The 19,603-nt window shown below is 39.1% G+C and overlaps 1 protein-coding gene across 2 annotated transcripts in view; it reads right to left on the bottom strand.

Moving 5' to 3' along the window:
- The window catches only part of CHP1 (calcineurin like EF-hand protein 1), a 38,138-nt gene continuing 18,535 nt past the window's right edge, over window positions 1-19,603 (bottom strand). For both annotated transcript variants that reach the window (XM_081507700.1, XM_081507699.1), the window contains exons 3-7: window positions 19,329-19,409; window positions 15,413-15,540; window positions 6,612-6,673; window positions 2,102-2,224; window positions 1-1,960 (exon numbers count right to left, since the gene is read on the bottom strand). In XM_081507700.1, coding sequence (XP_081363826.1) covers window positions 1,907-1,960; window positions 2,102-2,224; window positions 6,612-6,673; window positions 15,413-15,540; window positions 19,329-19,409 — 448 coding nt within the window. In that variant the 3' untranslated portion in view covers window positions 1-1,906. The remainder of the gene's footprint in view (window positions 1,961-2,101; window positions 2,225-6,611; window positions 6,674-15,412; window positions 15,541-19,328; window positions 19,410-19,603) is intronic.

Below are 19,603 nucleotides of genomic sequence, written 5' to 3'. Positions count from 1 at the left end.
TTTTGTTTTAACCACAAGTATTTATTGATGGATTGAAGAATACAATTTTAATGGAACAATAAGGCACAACCGTGGATTAAAACAGTTTGCTACACAGCCAAAAGGAGGAAAAAGCCATCATTTTAGGAACTTTAAATATGCAGGTCAAGGAGCCTCTGAAGTACCTCACTAACAGACCAGTGTTGGACAGTTCTTCCCTTTTATACAATTCCTATACTACATCACTTGATCACAAAGTCACACTGATACTTTACTATGAAATCCTCTCTCATTTATACTTGGGCCATCCAGCCTGGCCACTCTTTCTTAAGCACTCTTCCCAAACCCTTTGCAGTTTTTTTTTTTTAAAGCAATTCCCTTCCTAAAGTAGTGTGTATACATCTTGGAGAGCCTTCCAAAGCAAGGAAACAAGCAAGCAAGCAATGAGTCAGAATCAGCCAAGGACAGATAAATGGATGAAGAGATGCATAAAGACAGATCTTAGGATGACCACAGCCTGATTCAGTGACATCTATACTAAGCTGCTTTGGGGCAGAGGAGTTGCTCTGGTTCAAGCAAAGGCTTGTAACGCCACTTCAGGTTGTGTCACCAATGCCAGAGTTCTCATTCCTAAGGGATTAGCAGTAGTCCACGAGAGGAGCTAGGAAGTCAATGTAACCAGGCAGCTAATGATACGATACATTCAATTTTTTGGACCTGTATTAACAGCTGACTATGGCGTCCAGCATTAACTTGTGCCAGGTGTAAAATTCAGAGAGAATTTTGTGCAAAACCTCAAGACATTGAGGATAATTTTTAAATCTTATGGACTGGGATAAGTTAGGCACTTATCTTTCTACTTAGAAATGTAAAGTGAAAAGCATTCCAGGGCACATCACACCAAGGCATAAACCATGCTGCAGAGGTGGGAATATTTTTAGGGTGCCCAGCCTCCTTGTTCAAAAAGCCATGAGAAAGACACCAAGCAAATGGTCAGAGCAGCCATTTTGGTGGTGACATTATCCTCAGACTAAGCAAGCTCCAGGCATACGGCTAATTTCTACAGAATCAACACTGTACTAACAAGAGCAGCCACATAGGTATGTGTGTTGAGAATCAGAGGCCAGAGGTAGAGCGACCTGGGCAAGCCACCTAGAAGACTTGGCTCTACACCTCTTATCTTTCTTATCTTTCAAGAACATCTCTAACCAACAGCCCTTTGGTGACAGAGCAGAGGGGACCAAGAGATGGTCAAGACATTCATCTGAGAGAAGTGTTGGTTACTGAAGAGCTCCTGGGGAGGCAACATCCCAGATACCCATTTAAGAGTAAAGGTAGATTAAGAATTGCCAGACCACTGAACTATACTGCCAAGTCTGAAATATATTTAACAGGCATAACTGGGGATGCCAAGTGGAATAGGGAGGATGGAAGCTTAATAAAAACCAGGGATACTGAAAGACTAAGAGAGTGGTAGGTTGGGCAAAAGAGAAGTGGAAGCAAAGGACATATAAAAAAGGATGAAGGAGCATGCCAAAGCCAAGCTGGTGGGAAGGCAGCCTGACTACAGTTCACATCCAGTCAAAGAGCTTTGCTGGCTGGTTCTTGGGTTGATTCCCTCTCACTTTCTCAGACTGGATAGACGTGTGGCATTCAGCAGCAGAACAGGGGAAGGTGACATTTAGAAATGGAGATATCCGGCGAACGACACTGAACAGAATTAGACTGGGTGTACCATTCTATAATGCCCTATTTATACACCAAAGGCAGGTTTGCGTGACGGAACGTATTTGGGGTTGTCATGCAACAGCAGTAGTACTTTGGGAAAAGGGGAATGATGGGGTGGAGTTGGGGCTGGTGGATAGGAGGGCTTTCAAGTTCCAGTTCTTAAATACTAGAAAGCAAGGAATAGTTTGGTCTCAGTCCTTTAGTGAAGAAATCGGATGCTCATTTTCTGTTCTACGTCCACCTTCTCCAAAACCTGTTAAAAAAAAAAAAAAACAAACCCAGCTACAGTTACAAAGGTTACAACAGGAGATGCTGTGTCAAGCTCTTCTCGAATGTTTTTCTCCCTCTCTCCTGCATAGTAGGATTTAAGTTCTTCAAGAAGTAAGTGACTGACCTTAACAAATTCTGTGAAAGAGATGGCGCTGTCCCCATCCTGATCAGCCTCCTGGATGGTTCTGTCTGCAATGCTGCCCAGCTGCTCATCTGAGATATTCACTCCGACCATCATGCGTAGCACCTACAGGACCAAGAGCCAGGAATTACGAGAGACTTAGGGGTCACTTAGGGGAAACTCCAATATTTTGGCCACCTCATGCGAAGAGTTGACTCATTGGAAAAGACCCTGATGCTGGGAAGGATTGGGGGCAGGAGGAGAAGGGGACGACAGAGGATGAGATGGCTGGATGGCATCACTGACTCGATGGACACGAGTTTGGGTAAACACTGGGAGTTGGTGATGGACAGGGAGGCCTGGCGTGCTGCGATTCATGGGGTCGCAAAGAGTCGGACATGACTGAGTGACTGAACTGAACTAGGGGTCACGAGTGCTCTCTTACTAAAATTAAAAAAATAAAAGCCACCCCCACCTTCTCTTCCTTTGATGTCCTCTAATATAACAGCCAAAAAGCCTAAACGCCTATCTTCTCATCTAGGCCATTTTAGACAATAATATGAGCAGAACTCTTTGGCAAAGTTATTGAATAGGAAGGCAGACCTTCACTTCAGGGAGAGTCCTTTGCATTTTGGTCTTCTCCATTCTTCCTGCCCAGGATGTAGACATGATGCCGAACAACAGTCATCCTGGGACCATTAGGTGAAAGTCAAATGTACTGTGGATGCCACAGTAAGAAGAAGCCTGGTTCCTGGACATCATTTAGGTATGGTACCAACCTGGACAATATATTTCCAGGCTTCTTGTTGCATGAGGCAAACTAGTCACTTATAGGTTTAAGTCAGTTTGGAAAGACTTTCTGGAATCTTAACCAGAATACAGTTCACTTTGGCAGTGCATTAGCTCAGCTATTCCTAAAGTATGGTCAAGGAACATAAAAATCCTTGAAGGGTTAAATACTAAATCCCTTCTTTTAGAAAAATGACAAGTATAGTTAAAGGGCTGTGAGAACTGTGATAAAGAGAATTAAAAAACACTTTCACCAAATTTATTCTCAAACATACCAAAAAAACTGCCAGCTCCCCACTTATTCTGCTAACATCTTTAGGGTGTGAATATACATTGAAAATTGCTACCTTAAACGAAACAAACACCTCTTAATAACATGACTCTTAAAACAACATGAAATGGGGGACAGGGTGCTTTTATGATGCCTTGCATTGCCCTAGTCCACCACCTCTGTCTTCAACAGGTAAGAGCTGAGCTTTCCCTTAGGAAAGAAAGACTTTTTCAGCCAGCTGTTCACGGGACTCCCTTTGCCCTATTCCTTTACACCCTTCCCCAATCTCTTAAAATTGATTTTTAAAAGTATATTATCGGATATTCTGAAGAAAAAAAAACTGAAATATTGATTTGTATCAACATTCCCTGATCCCCAAATCAATTCTTGAAAACTGGAAGTTGTATATTTGGGGAGAAATATATACAAATCAAAGGATAAATAAAAAGAGGCAATGCTAGCAAAAACTTTAACTGGCCAAGCCATTTGTCATCTTCCTTGTGATTGAGATTCCCAGGTGGCTCAGTGGTAAACAAGCCACCTGCCAGTGCAGGAGATGTGGGTTCAATCCCTAGGTCAGGAAGATCCCCTGGAGGAGAAAATGGCAACCCATTCCAGTATCTCTGCTTGGGAAATCCTAAGGACAGAGAAGCCTGGCAGGCTACAGTCCATGGGGTTGCAAAGAGTTGGACAGGACTTAGCAACTAAGCACTCACGCAGTGACTATGTGTGGCCAACTAGACAAATCCATCCTGAAACAGCAGTTTCTTCAGGTCCCAGTCCAATTACTCTCTGAAGTGTTTTATTTTTAGAATTATAGAACTGTGTGTGTGTATGCTGTATGTATACAGTGGGGTGGGTATAGGAGTGGTGGTGTGGTAAAAATCACTCACCCAGTCTGTCAGTGAGGACATACAGGTCCAGAAGTGCCTGGACACAGGTCCCAGCAGCCAGTAGCCCAAGCTGTCTACCCAGGCCTCCACACCTGGCCAGTGCCCTTTCCACCTCTCCACAATGTCACTTTAGTTCCAGTCAGAAGTTTATTAGCAAATGGAACTTTTATTATTACTGTTTTTAAAATGAGTGATGAGGTTTTCTGTATATATCTTAGTTTAAGAAAGCTCCCATCTCTCTCTGTTTTAAGACTTGAAAAAAAATCATGAATTGAGGTTGGGGGAAGGAGAGGAAAAAATTGGGAGGTTGGGATTGACATATACACGCTACTCTATATAAAATAGATAACTAATAAGAACCTACTGTATAGCACAGGGAACTCTACTCAAAACTCTGTAATGACCTATATGCGAAAAGAATCTAAAAAAGGATATACGCATGTAACTGATTCACTTTGCTGTACAGCAGAAACATCACACTGTAAATCAACTACACTCAAATAAAAATTTAAAAATTACAAAAAGTATCTAAAGCCAATATTCCTACCATAAAAAATCATGACTGGATTATGAATTTTATAAAAATTCTATGAAAAAGAACATTTGATTTTTCTTCTTTAATCTGTTAACATGGAGAAATACTACTGGTAGGTTTTCTACTTTTACACCAACTTCAAATTCCTGGTATAAAGCCACCTTGGCTACAATATAGTATTCCTTTTATATATTGCTGGATTTGATGTGTTAATATTTTGTTTTGGATTTATATATCCATGTGAGTAAAAGAGATTGCACTATAATTTTCTTTTCTTATTATAGTCTTTGCAAGATTTTCATGTCCAAGTTATGAAACTCTCATAAAATGAGTATAGCAACTATCTTTCTTGAAGTATAACTGGTATGCAGTAAACTGTACACATTTAAAATGTACAACCTGATAAGTTCTGACATATGTACACCTACTTGTGAAACCATCATCCCAATCAAGATAATAAACATACCCATCACCCTTAAAAGTTCAGTCAGAACTTTTTATAAAAATCAAACTAGGAAAATATGAACACTCAGACATTCCTTATGACAAAACAGCAATTTTTTTTTTAATATCCACTGAGTAATTAAGAATTGCATATTACCAAATGTTTTAGAAATGGCAACGTTTAGAAAAGTAAATTTTGTAAACTTTGGTAAAATGTTCAAATTCTCTTCTTGCTAGGATAATATTAGTTCTCTGACACCTCAATAATCCATATGCACATTTGTTCTAAAGTCATTTGAGGCCTGAGGAACACTTTAGTTACTGACTGGCACTCTGGCCACATGATCTCCTCCTCATACCCTGCCGCAGGCTCTTTTATCCTAATAATAGGAAAAAAAAAATCAACCTTCCCTTCCAAAATATATCTTTGTGGCAGCTAGATCTGGACCAGAGGATAAAAACTTGCAACTATAGAGTGATTGCCTCTATTTTTCTCTTCAGAACTCAGAAGCACATTTGTAGCAATTTTAAATAAAGTGAAATCTTCTTACAAAGAAAGGTGTCCCCAATTCAAAAGCAAAGGACACAATCATTGAACTGCAGACTGTTTTGGTTTTTACTATGACACAGAAATGTATTAATAGGAGTACCCTGGGTTGGTCCTTAATTTCAACTGAGAAGATTTCTCAAAGCAGTGAGTTCAGACTCACTTCAAGGTGACTAGAAAGCACTTTACTTTTTAGTTTTATCTTGAAACAGAGAAATCTCCCCATTCCTGAATGTGTTAGCCCCCTAGGATCCTAAAGATACATAAAATTTTTTTAAGTTTTTTTGTTTGATGTGGACCATTTTTAAAGTCTTAATTGAATATAGCTTGTGTTTTATGTTTTGCTTTTTTGGCCACAAAGCATGTGGGATCTTAGCTCCCTGACCAGAGATCAAACCGGCACCCCCTGCATTGGAAGGCTAAGTCTTAACCTCTGGACCTCCAGGGAAGTCCCATGATTCATAAATATTAAAAAAAGGAAAAAGGAGAATTTTCTTTCCTCCTAAACTTGTGCTTAGGAAAGGGGGAGCAGGGAAAGAGAAGGGCAACACTAACAGGATGAAATGCCAGTCATTGCCATTAGGACCGGCAATTGTCTATTGGGAGCAACAAAGAACAGTGAACCATGGCTCAGTGGACGCTGTCCCAGCAGCAGTTCCTTGACTCATTTACATCAGGCCTAAGGACATACAAAACAGCCACATTTACCTAAGTGTCATCAGAATTACCAATAAGCTGATTTGACAATAACTGATCTGATCTAAACCATCTCACATATTTTAGTGCCAGTCTGCACTTAAAAGATATTTAATTAGCTTTTAAACAGTGGCGACATCTGTGAGAACTCAATGAGCCATTTCAAGTTTCCCCAGATCATCTGCTCTGCTTTATACCTATATGTGCAGGACAGGACTCTGCATACAGCAGGTGTTAAATAAAGGCTTACTGAAGGAAAGAACAATTTGTGCCCACATCACTAAGTCAGCAGGGCCCAAACACAAGCTAGCTGTGTGCATTGGAATTCTCCCACATACCTGTAACAGCTCATCACGGGAAATCTTGTCATCTTTATCCAAGTCATACAGTCGAAAAGCAACTGGTAGGAAAAAACAAGAATTTAGTGGAAATTCAATAATGTTTTGTGGAGAAGGCAATGGCAACCCACTCCAATACTCTTGCCTGGAAAATCCCATGGACGGAGGAGCCTGGTAGGCTGCAGTCCATGGGGTCGTGAAAAGTCGGACACGACTGAGCGACTTCACTTTCACTTTTCACTTTCATGTATTGGAGAAGGAAACGGCAACCCACTCCAGTGTTCTTGCCTGGAGAATCCCAGGGACGGGGGAGCCTGGTGGGCTGCCGTCTATGGGGTCGCACAGAGTCGGACACAACTGAAGTGACTTAGCAGCAGCAGCAGCAATAATGTTTCGTCCCTTCTCAAGGAACCAAGTATATAAAGGACACCAGGTAGAAAACTGACCATCAATTAATAGTTTTTCCAAGGGCAACTGCCCTTACTTGTAGAGATTTAAAGACACTGTAACTGATTCTAAGACACTTTAAGGAATTGGGATGCATCTCATAAATGATGGCATCTTAACATGCATGAAACATGGCCTTTCATTGGAAAAATCAAAAAACTTAATAAATCAAATGTCCTTTTTCTTAACTTAGAGTGTTAACCCTCCTCCCCCTACAAAAAACCCAAATCCCATCAGAGATTCTGTCACTTAGGCCGTCTCTCGACAGCCCGTCAAGTCTTCTGTGCACCATCGTCAGGGAAAGTCAACAACAGGAGCCATACAGGCGCCAAACAGCAGACTACAGAAGTATTACTGTGGAAAAATGACCACTTCGGCAAATTCGTGTCAAATTTCAAATAACTGTCAACTACAAACTGGCACTTGGCATCTACCTCTACAAGATTAAATCATGTGCTTCTGCAGCCACTGATTTTCAAGACCCCGTGAAAGGAGTTCAGGGTGGAGAGCAGAAATGAGGTACCCTGTGCTCTGGGAAAAACAGGCAGGACAGGTCTTCAGATAGTTATATATTTTCAGGAGCCGATTTTATGAGACCAATTCTTGCATCTTCTCATATCTAGAAAAGCACTGAAATCCTTCATGGTGATGTCTGCTCTTCATAACGAGCATTAACCTTCACAAGACTAGCAGAAACTTTCTGCAAAATATACGTGCCTGATTGCAAGTACTCCCCTTCACCCAAATCACATATATACTGGCTTTCCCTGCTGCCTCTTTGGAGCAGTTTCTCAGAGCTATCTGAAATGCTGTGTCCCAGGCTATAGTCTTCATTTTGCCTCAAATAAGACTTGACATAATCCTCTCCCACTTGGAAGTCCTGAAGTAAAGAACTTGTCTCCAACAGAAAGGCCAAGCATTTGGTGGTGTCCTGGCCTCATCATGCTTCTTTCTCTTTAATAATAGATAGATCTTTTAGAAACTAGGATATTTGGAAGAGAGAATTCAGAAGAGCAGAAATCATTCAGACAGTGTCATGTTCCTAAAGGGCCACCAAGTGAATAGTGTGGTAACACTGGATGACTTTATAGGCACTGTGAGACATCACTCAGAGGACGTGACTACCATATTATAGCTGAATATGTTGTACTTTTGAGGCTTTGAATCACTTCACATATGCTGCTGAGATTTTTGGTTTTCAGTACTGAAAACCAAAAGGTACTGAAGTTACTGAAAATACTAAAAGGCCCAAATCCATTGCTTTATAGTTATCAAAATACACAGATTTAGATCTGGTCCTTGGAATTCACAATCCGGTAGAGAACAACACACGCTATGCACTTTAATACATTCTAAATGCTCTCATACATATGAAATACCAGGGAACACAGCATACAGCAGATGTGTCTTTCCGGTTCAAGTAACATTTGAACAAGGTATTGAAAGATAAACAGAAATCTGATAAAGGATGGATTCCAGGCAGAGCTAACACTGACAGCAAAGACATGAAAACTTGTAGATACAAGTTTAAACATCACCCCTTGCCTCCACCAAAAGGAAAAAAAAAAAGAGGGAGGAGGGCGGTGAGTCCACGAAAAGTCCAAGCAAAAAATTTAGAAAAATCCGATTTACTTTTTGTAAGGTACATATTAAAGTTCTCAAAGGGGGAGTAAATAGGAGAGACTTTCCCTGATGTTTGTCAGTTTTCTTTAATTTGGTTAGTTGAGTAACTATGTTTACCAAATTTGAGATTTATATGATTAGGAAGTTTTTGATTCCCTGGGAAGGGAAAGGATCATAAGTGTTCCAAAATGAATGTGTCTTTAATACAGTATTACCAACTTGAAAAAGAACAAATGTAATGTACACGCATAACTGTATCACTTTGCTATACACCTGAAACTAATACAACATTGTAAATCAACTATAGTTCAATATAGAATAAAAATTAAAACACATACACACACCCTCTCTATTCTGCATATGCTGTTATCATTCTAAAATACCATAAAATGTGTTATTTACTAAGGAATGTTTAGGGTGATTTGGGGATAGAAATCTGCTTGCTATATAACCCATAAATATGCTTCTGCATTTCTTAACCGGGTACTGGAATAAACACATTTATTTCTTACAAAGTATTTAGAGAAACCTGAAAAGCTAACTTTTGAAACCTAGTTGCCATGGACTGAATTTTCCAAATTCTTGTGTTGGAACCATAAACCCCAATGTGATGTTATTAGGAGGCAGAACCTTTGGGAAGTAATTAGGGTTAGATTAGCTCATGAGGGTGGGGCCCTCATGATGAGATTAATGCCCTTATAAGAAGAGGAGACAGGAGATCTCTTTATCCCTCTCTCTTTCTGTCTCCACCTCCCTCCCCATGTGAGAAGACAGCAAGAAGACTGTGAACCAGAAGAGGGGCCCCCAACAAGAACCTGACCATGTTGGCAACCTAACCTCAGAGTCCAGTCTCCAGAACTGGGAGAAATGTCTACTTAGGTAACCCAGTCTATGGTATTCTGTTAAAGCAGCTTGAACAGAGTAGCAGCAGAGGGGTAACTAGAGAGATCACGTGATAGAATCTTTTAGAAAAAACTGCAGTTAACAGTAACTTCTTAACTGATTTAGATTCCTGTCAATCAGCTCTGGTCCTGAACCAGTAGAACCAGCATTTTCCCTGAGATAACTTATGGTCAAATGCCAAACGACTGAGCCATTTTGTTAGCTTCTCTCTTTCCTCTCTTCCTGTCCCTTTCCCCCATTCTTGGTCTGTGACTTGGCACTCTCCTGTCTCCAGAAGTGTAGTTTCCTACCTCTAGCCTCAGGGCTTTACATGCCATCTAATGCTGATGGCTCTCGAATGGGCATCTTCAGCTTGGATCCCTCCTCTGAGCTCCTGATGTTGACATCAGAGCAATACAGCACAGTGGTTAAGACTCTGGCTCTGCTGAGTCCTGCCTCTGACAGCCTACTTACTATGTCTAAGCGAGCAAGTCACTTAACCTCTCTGTGCCCCAGCTGTCCAAGAGGTGCAAGGTAAGAGTAACAGAATCCACCTCAGAGGGTTGAAGACCAAATGAGTTAGTACATAAAATGCACCGTAAACAGTGTCTGGCACACAGGAAGAGCTCAGTCAGTGTCATGTACCCGCATCACCTCTCCTTTCCTCTTCTCTGTCCTCCTCTCACTCTTTTCTTGATCATGCTTCTTTGTTCTCTGAACATCAAGCACTCGTTTCTACCCAAGGACCTTTAAACCAGTTGTCCCCTCTGCCTTGACCATACTTCTATTCTTGGCATGGTTGGCTCATTCTTAGCTAAAGCTTCGACTCCTCACAAAGGTTTCCCCAACCCCTCATTTTAAAGCAGTAACACCCCCATCCATTTCTCATCTCACCATATTCATTTTCTTCACAGAAGTTGCCATGATCACAAATTCTGTTTATTCAGTTTGTCTTTTTCCAAATAGTCTGTCTCCCTTATTGGATCATAAGCTCTATGAAAGTAAAGACCTTTCCTGATTTATGCATCATTGTATCCTGGGCCTAAAATAGTGTCTGCCATTCAGTTTGGTTTTAATGAAAGAAAATGAAACCGCTCAGTCAAACCTTTACCTTTTAATCACTGTTACTTCTTAAAAAAAAATGTAGTAAAATAAACTTGACCCTTTTAAAGTATACAATTGAGTACATTCACACTGTTGTGTAAACATCACCACCATCTATCTTTAGAACTTTTTCATCTTCCCCAATTCAAATTCTGACCCATTAAACAGTAACTCCCCATTTCCTGCTAGGCCTCTAGGCCTTGGCAACTTTCTATCAATTTGACTGCTCTAGGAACCTCACATAGGAGAAATCAAATAATATTGATCCTTTTGTGTTGGTCTTATTGTTATTTCAGTTCAGTTCAGTCGCTCAGTCGTGTCTGACTGTTTGCAACCCCATGAACCGCAGCATGCCAGGCATCCCTGTCCATCACCAACACCTGGAATCCACCCAAACCCATGTCCATTGAGTCGGTGCCATCCAACCATCTTATCCTCTGTCGTGCCCTTCTCCTTCTGCCCCCAATCTTTCCCAGCATCAGGGTCTTTTCAAATGAGTCAGCTCTTTGCATCAGGTGGCCAACGTATTGGAGTTTCAGCTTCAACATCAGACCATCCAATGAACACCCAAGACTGACCTCCTTTAGGATGGACTGGCTGGATTTCCTTGCAGTCCAAGGGACTCTCAAGAGTCTTCTCCAATACCACAGTTCAAAAGCATCAATTCTTGGGCACTCAGCTTTCTTTATAGTCCAACTCTCACATCCATACATGACTACTGGAAAAACCATAGCCTTGACTAGATGGATCTTTGTAGACAAAGTAATGTCTCTGCTTTTTAATATTGTTATTTAGTATCAAGTAAATTTATCTATGTTGTAGCATGTGACAGAATTTCCTTTTTAAGGCCAAATAATATTTCATTGAATGTACATACCACATTTTGTGTATCCATTTGCTGATGGACACCTGGATTGCTCTGACCTTTTGGCCATTGTGAATAATGCTGCTCAGTTTCTTCTTGGCTACTCTCCCAAACTCCACTTTACCAGTACTCTTCATCATCCAAATAAAATGTCTTCATGCAGACTCATTTCCCATATTACTCATTATGTGTTATAAAAAACAAATTACTTCAGAAGACAAATAGAATACCAAAATGGGAGCTTATCAACCCCTCCCTTGCTTACCATGCTCTGGAGCATTCTAAGATGGGCTGTACCTTCCACGTAAGACATTATAACCTCACTGACCTGAAGAGAATAATAAGGAACCATTCCTGGAGACAGAATAGCAGTACTATGTGTGCTTGGGCCTGTGCCTACATAGGTACAGCTCAGCCTTGTTAATTGTCCTTGACATTCTCTCATTGTGGCATGAAAAACAGATAGGACAAAGCATGCTCTCAGAGTTCCTGAAGAGACTATTCTCTGAGGAAAATGGACTATAAACAAATTTGCATTAGTAGCAAATGTGTTGCTAGGTATATATGTTCAGCTGTTCTCTTCAGTCTACAATAAGAAGCACCTTCTTGCTGCTTCCACAGCTCTGTGGTAAATTCAGAAAAATCAATATATAGACAGAGAAGCAGACATCAAGGACTCCTCCTGTAGCTTTGGTTTCACTGGTCTCTTTACATGAATGTGATCCTAACATACAGGATGCAACCGAATTCTAATTCATGTTCAGCTTTCTATAAAAGTTGATCTGAAAGCCAAGACTAAAGTAATGGCAAAAACTATGTGTAACTTGCACTTGTTATTTCATCTCACCCTAAACTCTGCCATCTCTGTGGCACTCTGGACTTCTCCCTTCCTAACAGAAGCTCATCCATGGCTTAGGGGGCATCCTGTCTGTCTCTGTCTCCCCACTGTCAGATATGAACAGGGAAGTACATAGCCTAAATGCCACTAAAGCCATCATGTGACCGGGAGGAGCCACACCTTTGGATGAAGCAGACCCTAAGGATGGCAGGGCAGAGCAGTAGGAAAAACTTGGGTCCTTGATGACACAATCAACCCTGACATGTGCCCCACTTCACTTGTAAAGTGAGATAATACAGCTCCTTACTGTTGAAGTCAGCTGACTCAGCTGAAGGTATCCTAGCTGATACACTAAGTAACTACCATATCCACTAATGCTACTTGGAATATTTTCTTTAGGGTCAATGTGAATTAATGAATATGCTTATCCATTCATTCACTGATGAATACGGGTTGCTTTCTCATTTTAGCTCTTATGAAGAACGCCACCACAAATGTGGATGTACAAATATCTCTCTGAGCCTCTGCATATACCCTTCACCCCAGGCTCTCTGCAGGTAACATCCTGCATAACTATAACATACCATCAAAACCAGGAAGCCGACAGTGGTACAACCGACAGAGTCTACCCAGGCTTCACCGTGTGCACCTGTGCATGTACGTGTAGTTCTATGCAATCCTATCCCCTATGCAGTTTCATGTAACCACCACCACAATCAAGCTACAGAGCTGCTCTATAGCCAAAGGGCTCCAAATCACATCCTGGTATTTAGCATAGAATAAAGAAGTATCACTGCATCACAAAGCTGTTTTAACATTTTGTTAGTTGTATTTCAATATAATTGGTTTTCTTTATAATTGTATGTGTTTCACTTTATACTTTCACAAACATTCTGAGATGAGATTGATAGTATTCACCAGACTGCTATGGGAATTCTTGACTTGAAAAAAGTAGAGTCCACGCTGTAATGGGAATTCAGGTAACAGGTCTGTATTATGTCTGGTAACTTTTAGAGCCTCCTCTAATCCTGGATTAGAAAAGCAAGCATAGTTTTGTAGAGCACAGAATGTCTCTTAACTGTTTTCTCCTTAACCAACTCACTGATCCACAGACACTCCCCTCCCCTCTGCAATCGTTCCAGCTGACAGCACACAGCACGCTTGCAGCCAATGGGCGACTCTGGAGTGTCTACTCCACCTGCTGAGTCGGATGCTTACCAAGAGTCAGGTGTGTCAACTATCCTAGAACTGTGCTATCTGTAGTTTTCATAAAACTGTATAACTTAATAGAAAATGAAACATATGTGAAAATAAAGTTATTTTTTAAATGAAAATTAGTTTGTTCAGCTTTTGAAAGACTCAAAATCAAGTCACTGAAGAGAGGAAAAAAAAAAAAACCAAACTGTTGTGTAAGTGTGGCAGGACAAATGTAAAAGATGAAGGAAGAAATGTAAACACCTGGAAAATTCTATTCTCAGAATGCTTTCTGAGTACCTTTAAGTTCTCTTTCCACTGAAAAGAAACTGCAACCAGAAACCTTAGACTATACATTACAGATAGGTTCTGTGCAAAAATGTCACACAACTCCCATCAACAGAACTTTATTAAAACAAAACAATATATAGTTAAGACAGATTTGTGTTGTTGTATGGCAGAAACCAATAAAACATTGTAAACCAATTATCCTCCAATTAAAAACTAAATAAATAAAAAGAAAGAATTCTAAAAAAAACAAACCAAAACAACTCTTGGTCCTACATCCAAAGGTTGGCCAATGAATATGTTTTTAAATATTTTAAGGTAAATTAAAATGTTAAGTCATGTATCCTTTTCTATGATTCCATGCTAAAGCCAACTTTTTCAATTATTGATCAACTCCTGGTCTGACAACACTGAATAAGAAAATGATCTCCTATACTAATGCCAGCATCAGGCAAACTTGTACTAAATATACACTAAACCTCATAAAACATTAAGACACAAGGCTTTCAAACAGTACTTAGTCTTGAAAGAAGAAAGTGAAATTCACTAATAAATAGAGTATCCAATAAATTTGAGAACAATTCATCAGAATTCTCTTTTCTTCTATATTCAATTTTGTTTGTATTCGAGTTTTTTGCTGTTCATTAAGGTATATGATTTTGTAGTGAAGAAAAGCAGAGTTCTATTAGTTGGGTTCAAAAATCTTTTTGTCTTATACAACAATATTTATTTCAGTACTTCTCAAACTCTACCTGAAATAGAGGAGGAGTAAACTCATACTCCTACAGCAAAGGAGATCTGGGGATATGGGCCAAGGGCTACAAATTAAAACTTTAAGTTTCATGTACCATCTTTCAAATGTATGTAAATTTAGCATTATATCCTATAGTTTATCCATATTTGTTTCAATGTTATAAAGCCTTTTAATTTTTCTTTAAATCATCTAGTAAAAATTTGGTGGGCACCCCAGTAAGAGAAGCTTGGGCAAAATCAATTCAATACAATTTCAACTTCAACTTGTGTTAAATAAAAAGAGCAATCAATTTTAATTTCTTGGAGAAGTATTATAAGGTATTAGGCAATATCCCACACAAACCAATAAACAACAGAAGGAAATTAAGAAGCATCCAAAGAAAGGAGGCGAGAGGCATGGGGAGAAAAATGAAATCTTTCACTAACCTGGCTGTCCACCCCTCTTAAGTGACATCCCAGCATCTGTCAAATTTTAAGGTGGGATGGATCTTTTTCACTGCTGTCACTCTAGCACTTGATGAAGATGAAGATCTGTCATCAAATCTTTACAACCTTCCTGTGTGAAACCTCTTAATATCCCATTCTACAGAAAAGGAAACTGCAGCCCAAAGATCTGAAGTAACCTGCCCAAAGTCACAGGGCCAAAAAGTGGCAGTGCTGGGCTTCAGTTCCAGCCAGTTTAGCTCCAGGGTCTAAGCTCTTAACCACTGTGTTCGAGCAAATGATTGTTCAGTAAATGAATGAATAAATAAATGATTTATAAGAAATGAAAAGCAAATATTTTAAGCCAGAAGACTATCTCCTTACAGTGCAGTTTGTTGCTTCGGCTGTTGAGTGGTTCTGGTCCATTCACATCTTTGTTCTTTTCATTATCCTCTATGGGTCGGAAATGAGCCAAGGTTCTCATGAATCCACGGAAGTTCACCTGGTCCTCTCTGATCATGAAAGATAACAAAAAGAACATGTCAATCAAGGTGATTATTTCTTATGAATTTAATATGTTAACAGTTACAGCTAGAGTGGCCTGAATGTCCATTTAATGAAGTCTCTTTCCATATGCATGGTACTTTAGGGTTCATAAAATATTTTCAGCTAAGTCTTGCCACAACCCTTTGAGGTAGGTATTATTATTCTTACTTTATAAATGATTAACCAGACTTAGAAAGGTAACAGGACTTACCAGAGTCAGTTACCTATTAAATTTACTTACATTTCTTTTCCCAAAGAGGACTGTAAGTAGCAGCTGGGCTGTGCTATCAGACAAGCCAACACTTGAACTCACTGCTTCAGGCTCTGAAGTGAACAGCAAGTTAGCCATTTCAACCCAATGTCTCCCTATCCACCTCGCAAATCTCCCTGCAGTCACATGTACCTAGTGATATTTTAAAGCTAAGGCATATTATGCAACAACTGCTTTTGAAATAAAGTTTATTTAGTCACAGAATCAGTAAATACATTTTGAAAATTTGATAAAAAGTAGAAAAATACCACTTCTAGTTCTACCAATCAGTTAGAATCATTGTTAATATATCTTCCAGTAATTTTTCTGTGCTTTTTGGAGAATTGTGAACATACTGCATATGTAATTTTGTAGCTTGCTTTTTTAAAACTTTTAGGCATGTCTCTAACCAATATAAACACTTCAAAACATTTTAACCATCTGCATAATAATTGTGTGGCTGTATCATGATTTTATTATTCCCTCATAGTTAGATAGATATTTTCCTCATAATGCTTTCAAAGACCTCTTTATGTATAAAGTTTTTTGGGTACTGAAGATTAGAGAAAATCTTTTTATTGTGCCACAGTTAATCAGTAATCTTATAAGAAATAATTCTAAAACTTGAATGAATAAAGAATGCTTTTTAATATTGAAAAAGAATGTCCCATGTGAATAGTTATTTATCTAAGGTAGTCATGGAGAGAACAGGTTGTCTGGTTCCTATGGCTACCTAAAAATAAATCCTAGTCTTTGTTTGTCCTCATTGAATAGATGTGGTATATAGGGTCTCAAGTGTGAGCAGACATACAGATCAGAGACCTTCTAAAGGTAGAGTTCAAATGCTAGGTCATGAACCCTTTGTACTCAAAAGAATGACCTTTCATTACCTCTAAAAAATGTGAGTAAGAGTTGAGGAATCATGGAATGTGTAATAAGATCGGAGTCATATGCCAGAACAAATAGGTAAACATATATCACTGGCATAATGTCTCTGAGTAAAAGGAAACTAAATACCAACGTCCTACTTTCAAATCTCAGTCTATAAAAAAACAAAACAAAACAGTGAGTTCCCTGATGATCCAGTGCTTAAGAAACCACCTGCCAATGCAGGGGACACAGGTTCAATCCCAGGAGGATGCCACATGCTGCAGGGCAACTTAGCCCACACTTTAGAGCCCATGCTCTGCAATTACTGAGCCCACGTGCTGCAACTACTGAGGTTCTTAAGCCCTAGAGCCCATGCTCCACAACAAAAGAAGTCACCACAATGAGAAGCCCGTGCACCACAACTAAAGAGTAGCCTCCGTTTGCCACAACTAGAGAAAGACCAAGTGCAGCAACAAAGACTCAGTGCAACGAAAAATAAATAATAAATAAACAGTTTAAAAAACAAAACAAAACAAAATTGAACCTACATACAACCTAGAAGTCAAATAGCTATTTGTGACAGAGCAAGAAGCAGAGGTGGGCTTGCTAAGAGCCTAGCAGTGTAGCTCAGTGTAGCCTAGCAGTGTAGCCATCCTCAGCCTCCTCATACACACCTCGAGTACATCAGTACTCGTTGTGTCCTTAACAAGAGATCAATTAATAAGATGAGAGGCACCACTATAGTCACAACAAAGGTGGTCTGGCCTTTATAAAACAGCTTTCCACAGCTGCTTTTTCAAATAATCAATGTGACTAGGGAACACTAAAAAAAAAAAAAGTTGGCAAAATGACTCTACAGGGTTTACTTTTCACTGCAAAAGGTTTGGAAACAAAACACAGCAGTGCAAGGCATCAATTCTCTGCAAGAGCTAAAAAAAAAAAAGAAGTTTAAAAAGACAAGAATTCAGCACTAAAACCACAGCTGAAACAAACAGGGCATTTCAGGGAGACAAAAAATCAGAAAATGAGGAAGTATAGATGATTACTCATGGTCAACATGAACTTGAAAAGGGCAGGTCTCAGTCTCATTGAGTGCTGTCTTCACAGGAACTGACTGCTAGTCTTCTCTGTCACTCAAGTTTACTGAGGGACCAACTTCTCAACTTGCAAATTCCTTTGCTCTCAATTCAGAGTTCTACAACTTCCTCTCCTGAGTGTTTTCACTGACACTTTAGTCTCATTAAGAACTGGCAACCATGTAACACTTTAAAGTCCTCTGGGTCATATAAACAAGTCACAAGGAACCAGGAAAAGATTGTTAAAGAGATTGTTACTTTAAACAAGATTATATGATAAGCTTTATTCAGCAAAAGGTACCTAATGGATTCAGTAAATATTGACTCAGTACTTTGAAGGCAGTATATTAGGTTAGGTGAAGCATATCAAATGCCTAGTTTTAATTACACAAACCTAAATCTGTTTGAGAAAGTGTGTGTGTGGTAGGGGAACTATATCCTTAGCCAATGTCAGAAAAGAAAAGTAACTTTCTGGATTAAAGGAGGCTAAGAATATATGACAACAACTGAGCCAGATTGGATCCTATAGTGGAGGAAGGAGATTGTTGGATAAACTGAGAAAACTGGAATATCAATAACATATCAGAATAAAGTAGATTATAGGGGAAGTGGATGAAGGTGGTCAAAAGGTATCAAATTCTAATTATAAGATAAATATATTCTGGGGTGAAATATACACCTTAGTGATTATAGATAACAACACTGAATTGTATCTTTGAAAGCTGCTAAGAGAGATCTTAAAAGTTCTTATCACAAGAAAAAAAATAACTATATGCGATGATGAATGTGTTCATTAATATTATTATGGTTATCATTTTTCAATATATACATATATAAAATCACTATGTTGTACACCTTAAATTTATACAATGTTACATGTAAGTCACATTTCAATAAAGCTGGAAAAAACATATATTAATATTCTTATAGCACTTGATAGGTATGGTTAAGTATAAATTACACAATAGGTGCCAGACTTCTTATGAAAAAGAATATATACTACAATAATTTTAAAATACTGATTTACACATTTTGGATATATCAGGGTTAAATAAAATATATATTGCCAAAGTTAATTTAGCTTGTTTATCCAAAATTAATTTAACCTGTTTACTTTTTAAAATGTGACTACTAGAAAATTTGTAGTGACTATGTATGTGGCTTGAATGATGTTTTTATTGGCGAGGACTGAGACAGAGAGCACTCACAAATGAGACAAAACATTAGCAACACAACAACAGATGCATCTGGGTAAAAGACATACTATTTCATCACACTATTTGCAAATTTTGCAACTTTTCTATAAATTTGAAATTATCTCTATAGTTTTTAAAATGTTTAGTTTTACATCAAAGATAAACAGAGATTAAAGACAGAACTGTGAAAATGGGCTAACATACCTATTTGAAGTTTAAAACAGGGAGAGGGTAGAGATATTGTAGATATGATTGAGTTAGGAGTGTCCAATAGGAGGAAGATCATGGTCTGAGATGACCCAACCAATATCAATACTCCAGATTAGCCTCCAAAAGGAAGTCCAACAACTGCAGGGACTCACCCCTCTGGAAAGAAGGCATTGATGATCCGGTCCCCCAATGGGTTGATGGCAAGTTCTGGAATCCGTTGAAAGTCTTCCCGGCTGCCAAGAGAATCACCTTGGGTTAGAGACCATTGGCCCTTGCATGAGCTCCTTCGGTCATGCAAGAGTACAACCAAGCAAGAATATTACCTCTTGGAATTTACTTCTGTGGCAAATTATACCAAATAACTGCAAAGAATAGCACTTTAATAGCTGCCAAGTGTTTCTTGCACCAGCTCAGGAGTGGAAGAGGC

Source organism: Giraffa tippelskirchi, chromosome 7, assembly GCF_054371585.1.
Source record: "Giraffa tippelskirchi isolate mGirTip1 chromosome 7, T2T-mGirTip1v1.2.pri, whole genome shotgun sequence".
Classification (NCBI taxonomy): Eukaryota; Metazoa; Chordata; class Mammalia; order Artiodactyla; family Giraffidae; genus Giraffa; species Giraffa tippelskirchi.
The sequence above is the reverse complement of the archived record's forward strand: the minus strand, read 5'-3'. Positions and strand labels throughout refer to the sequence as shown.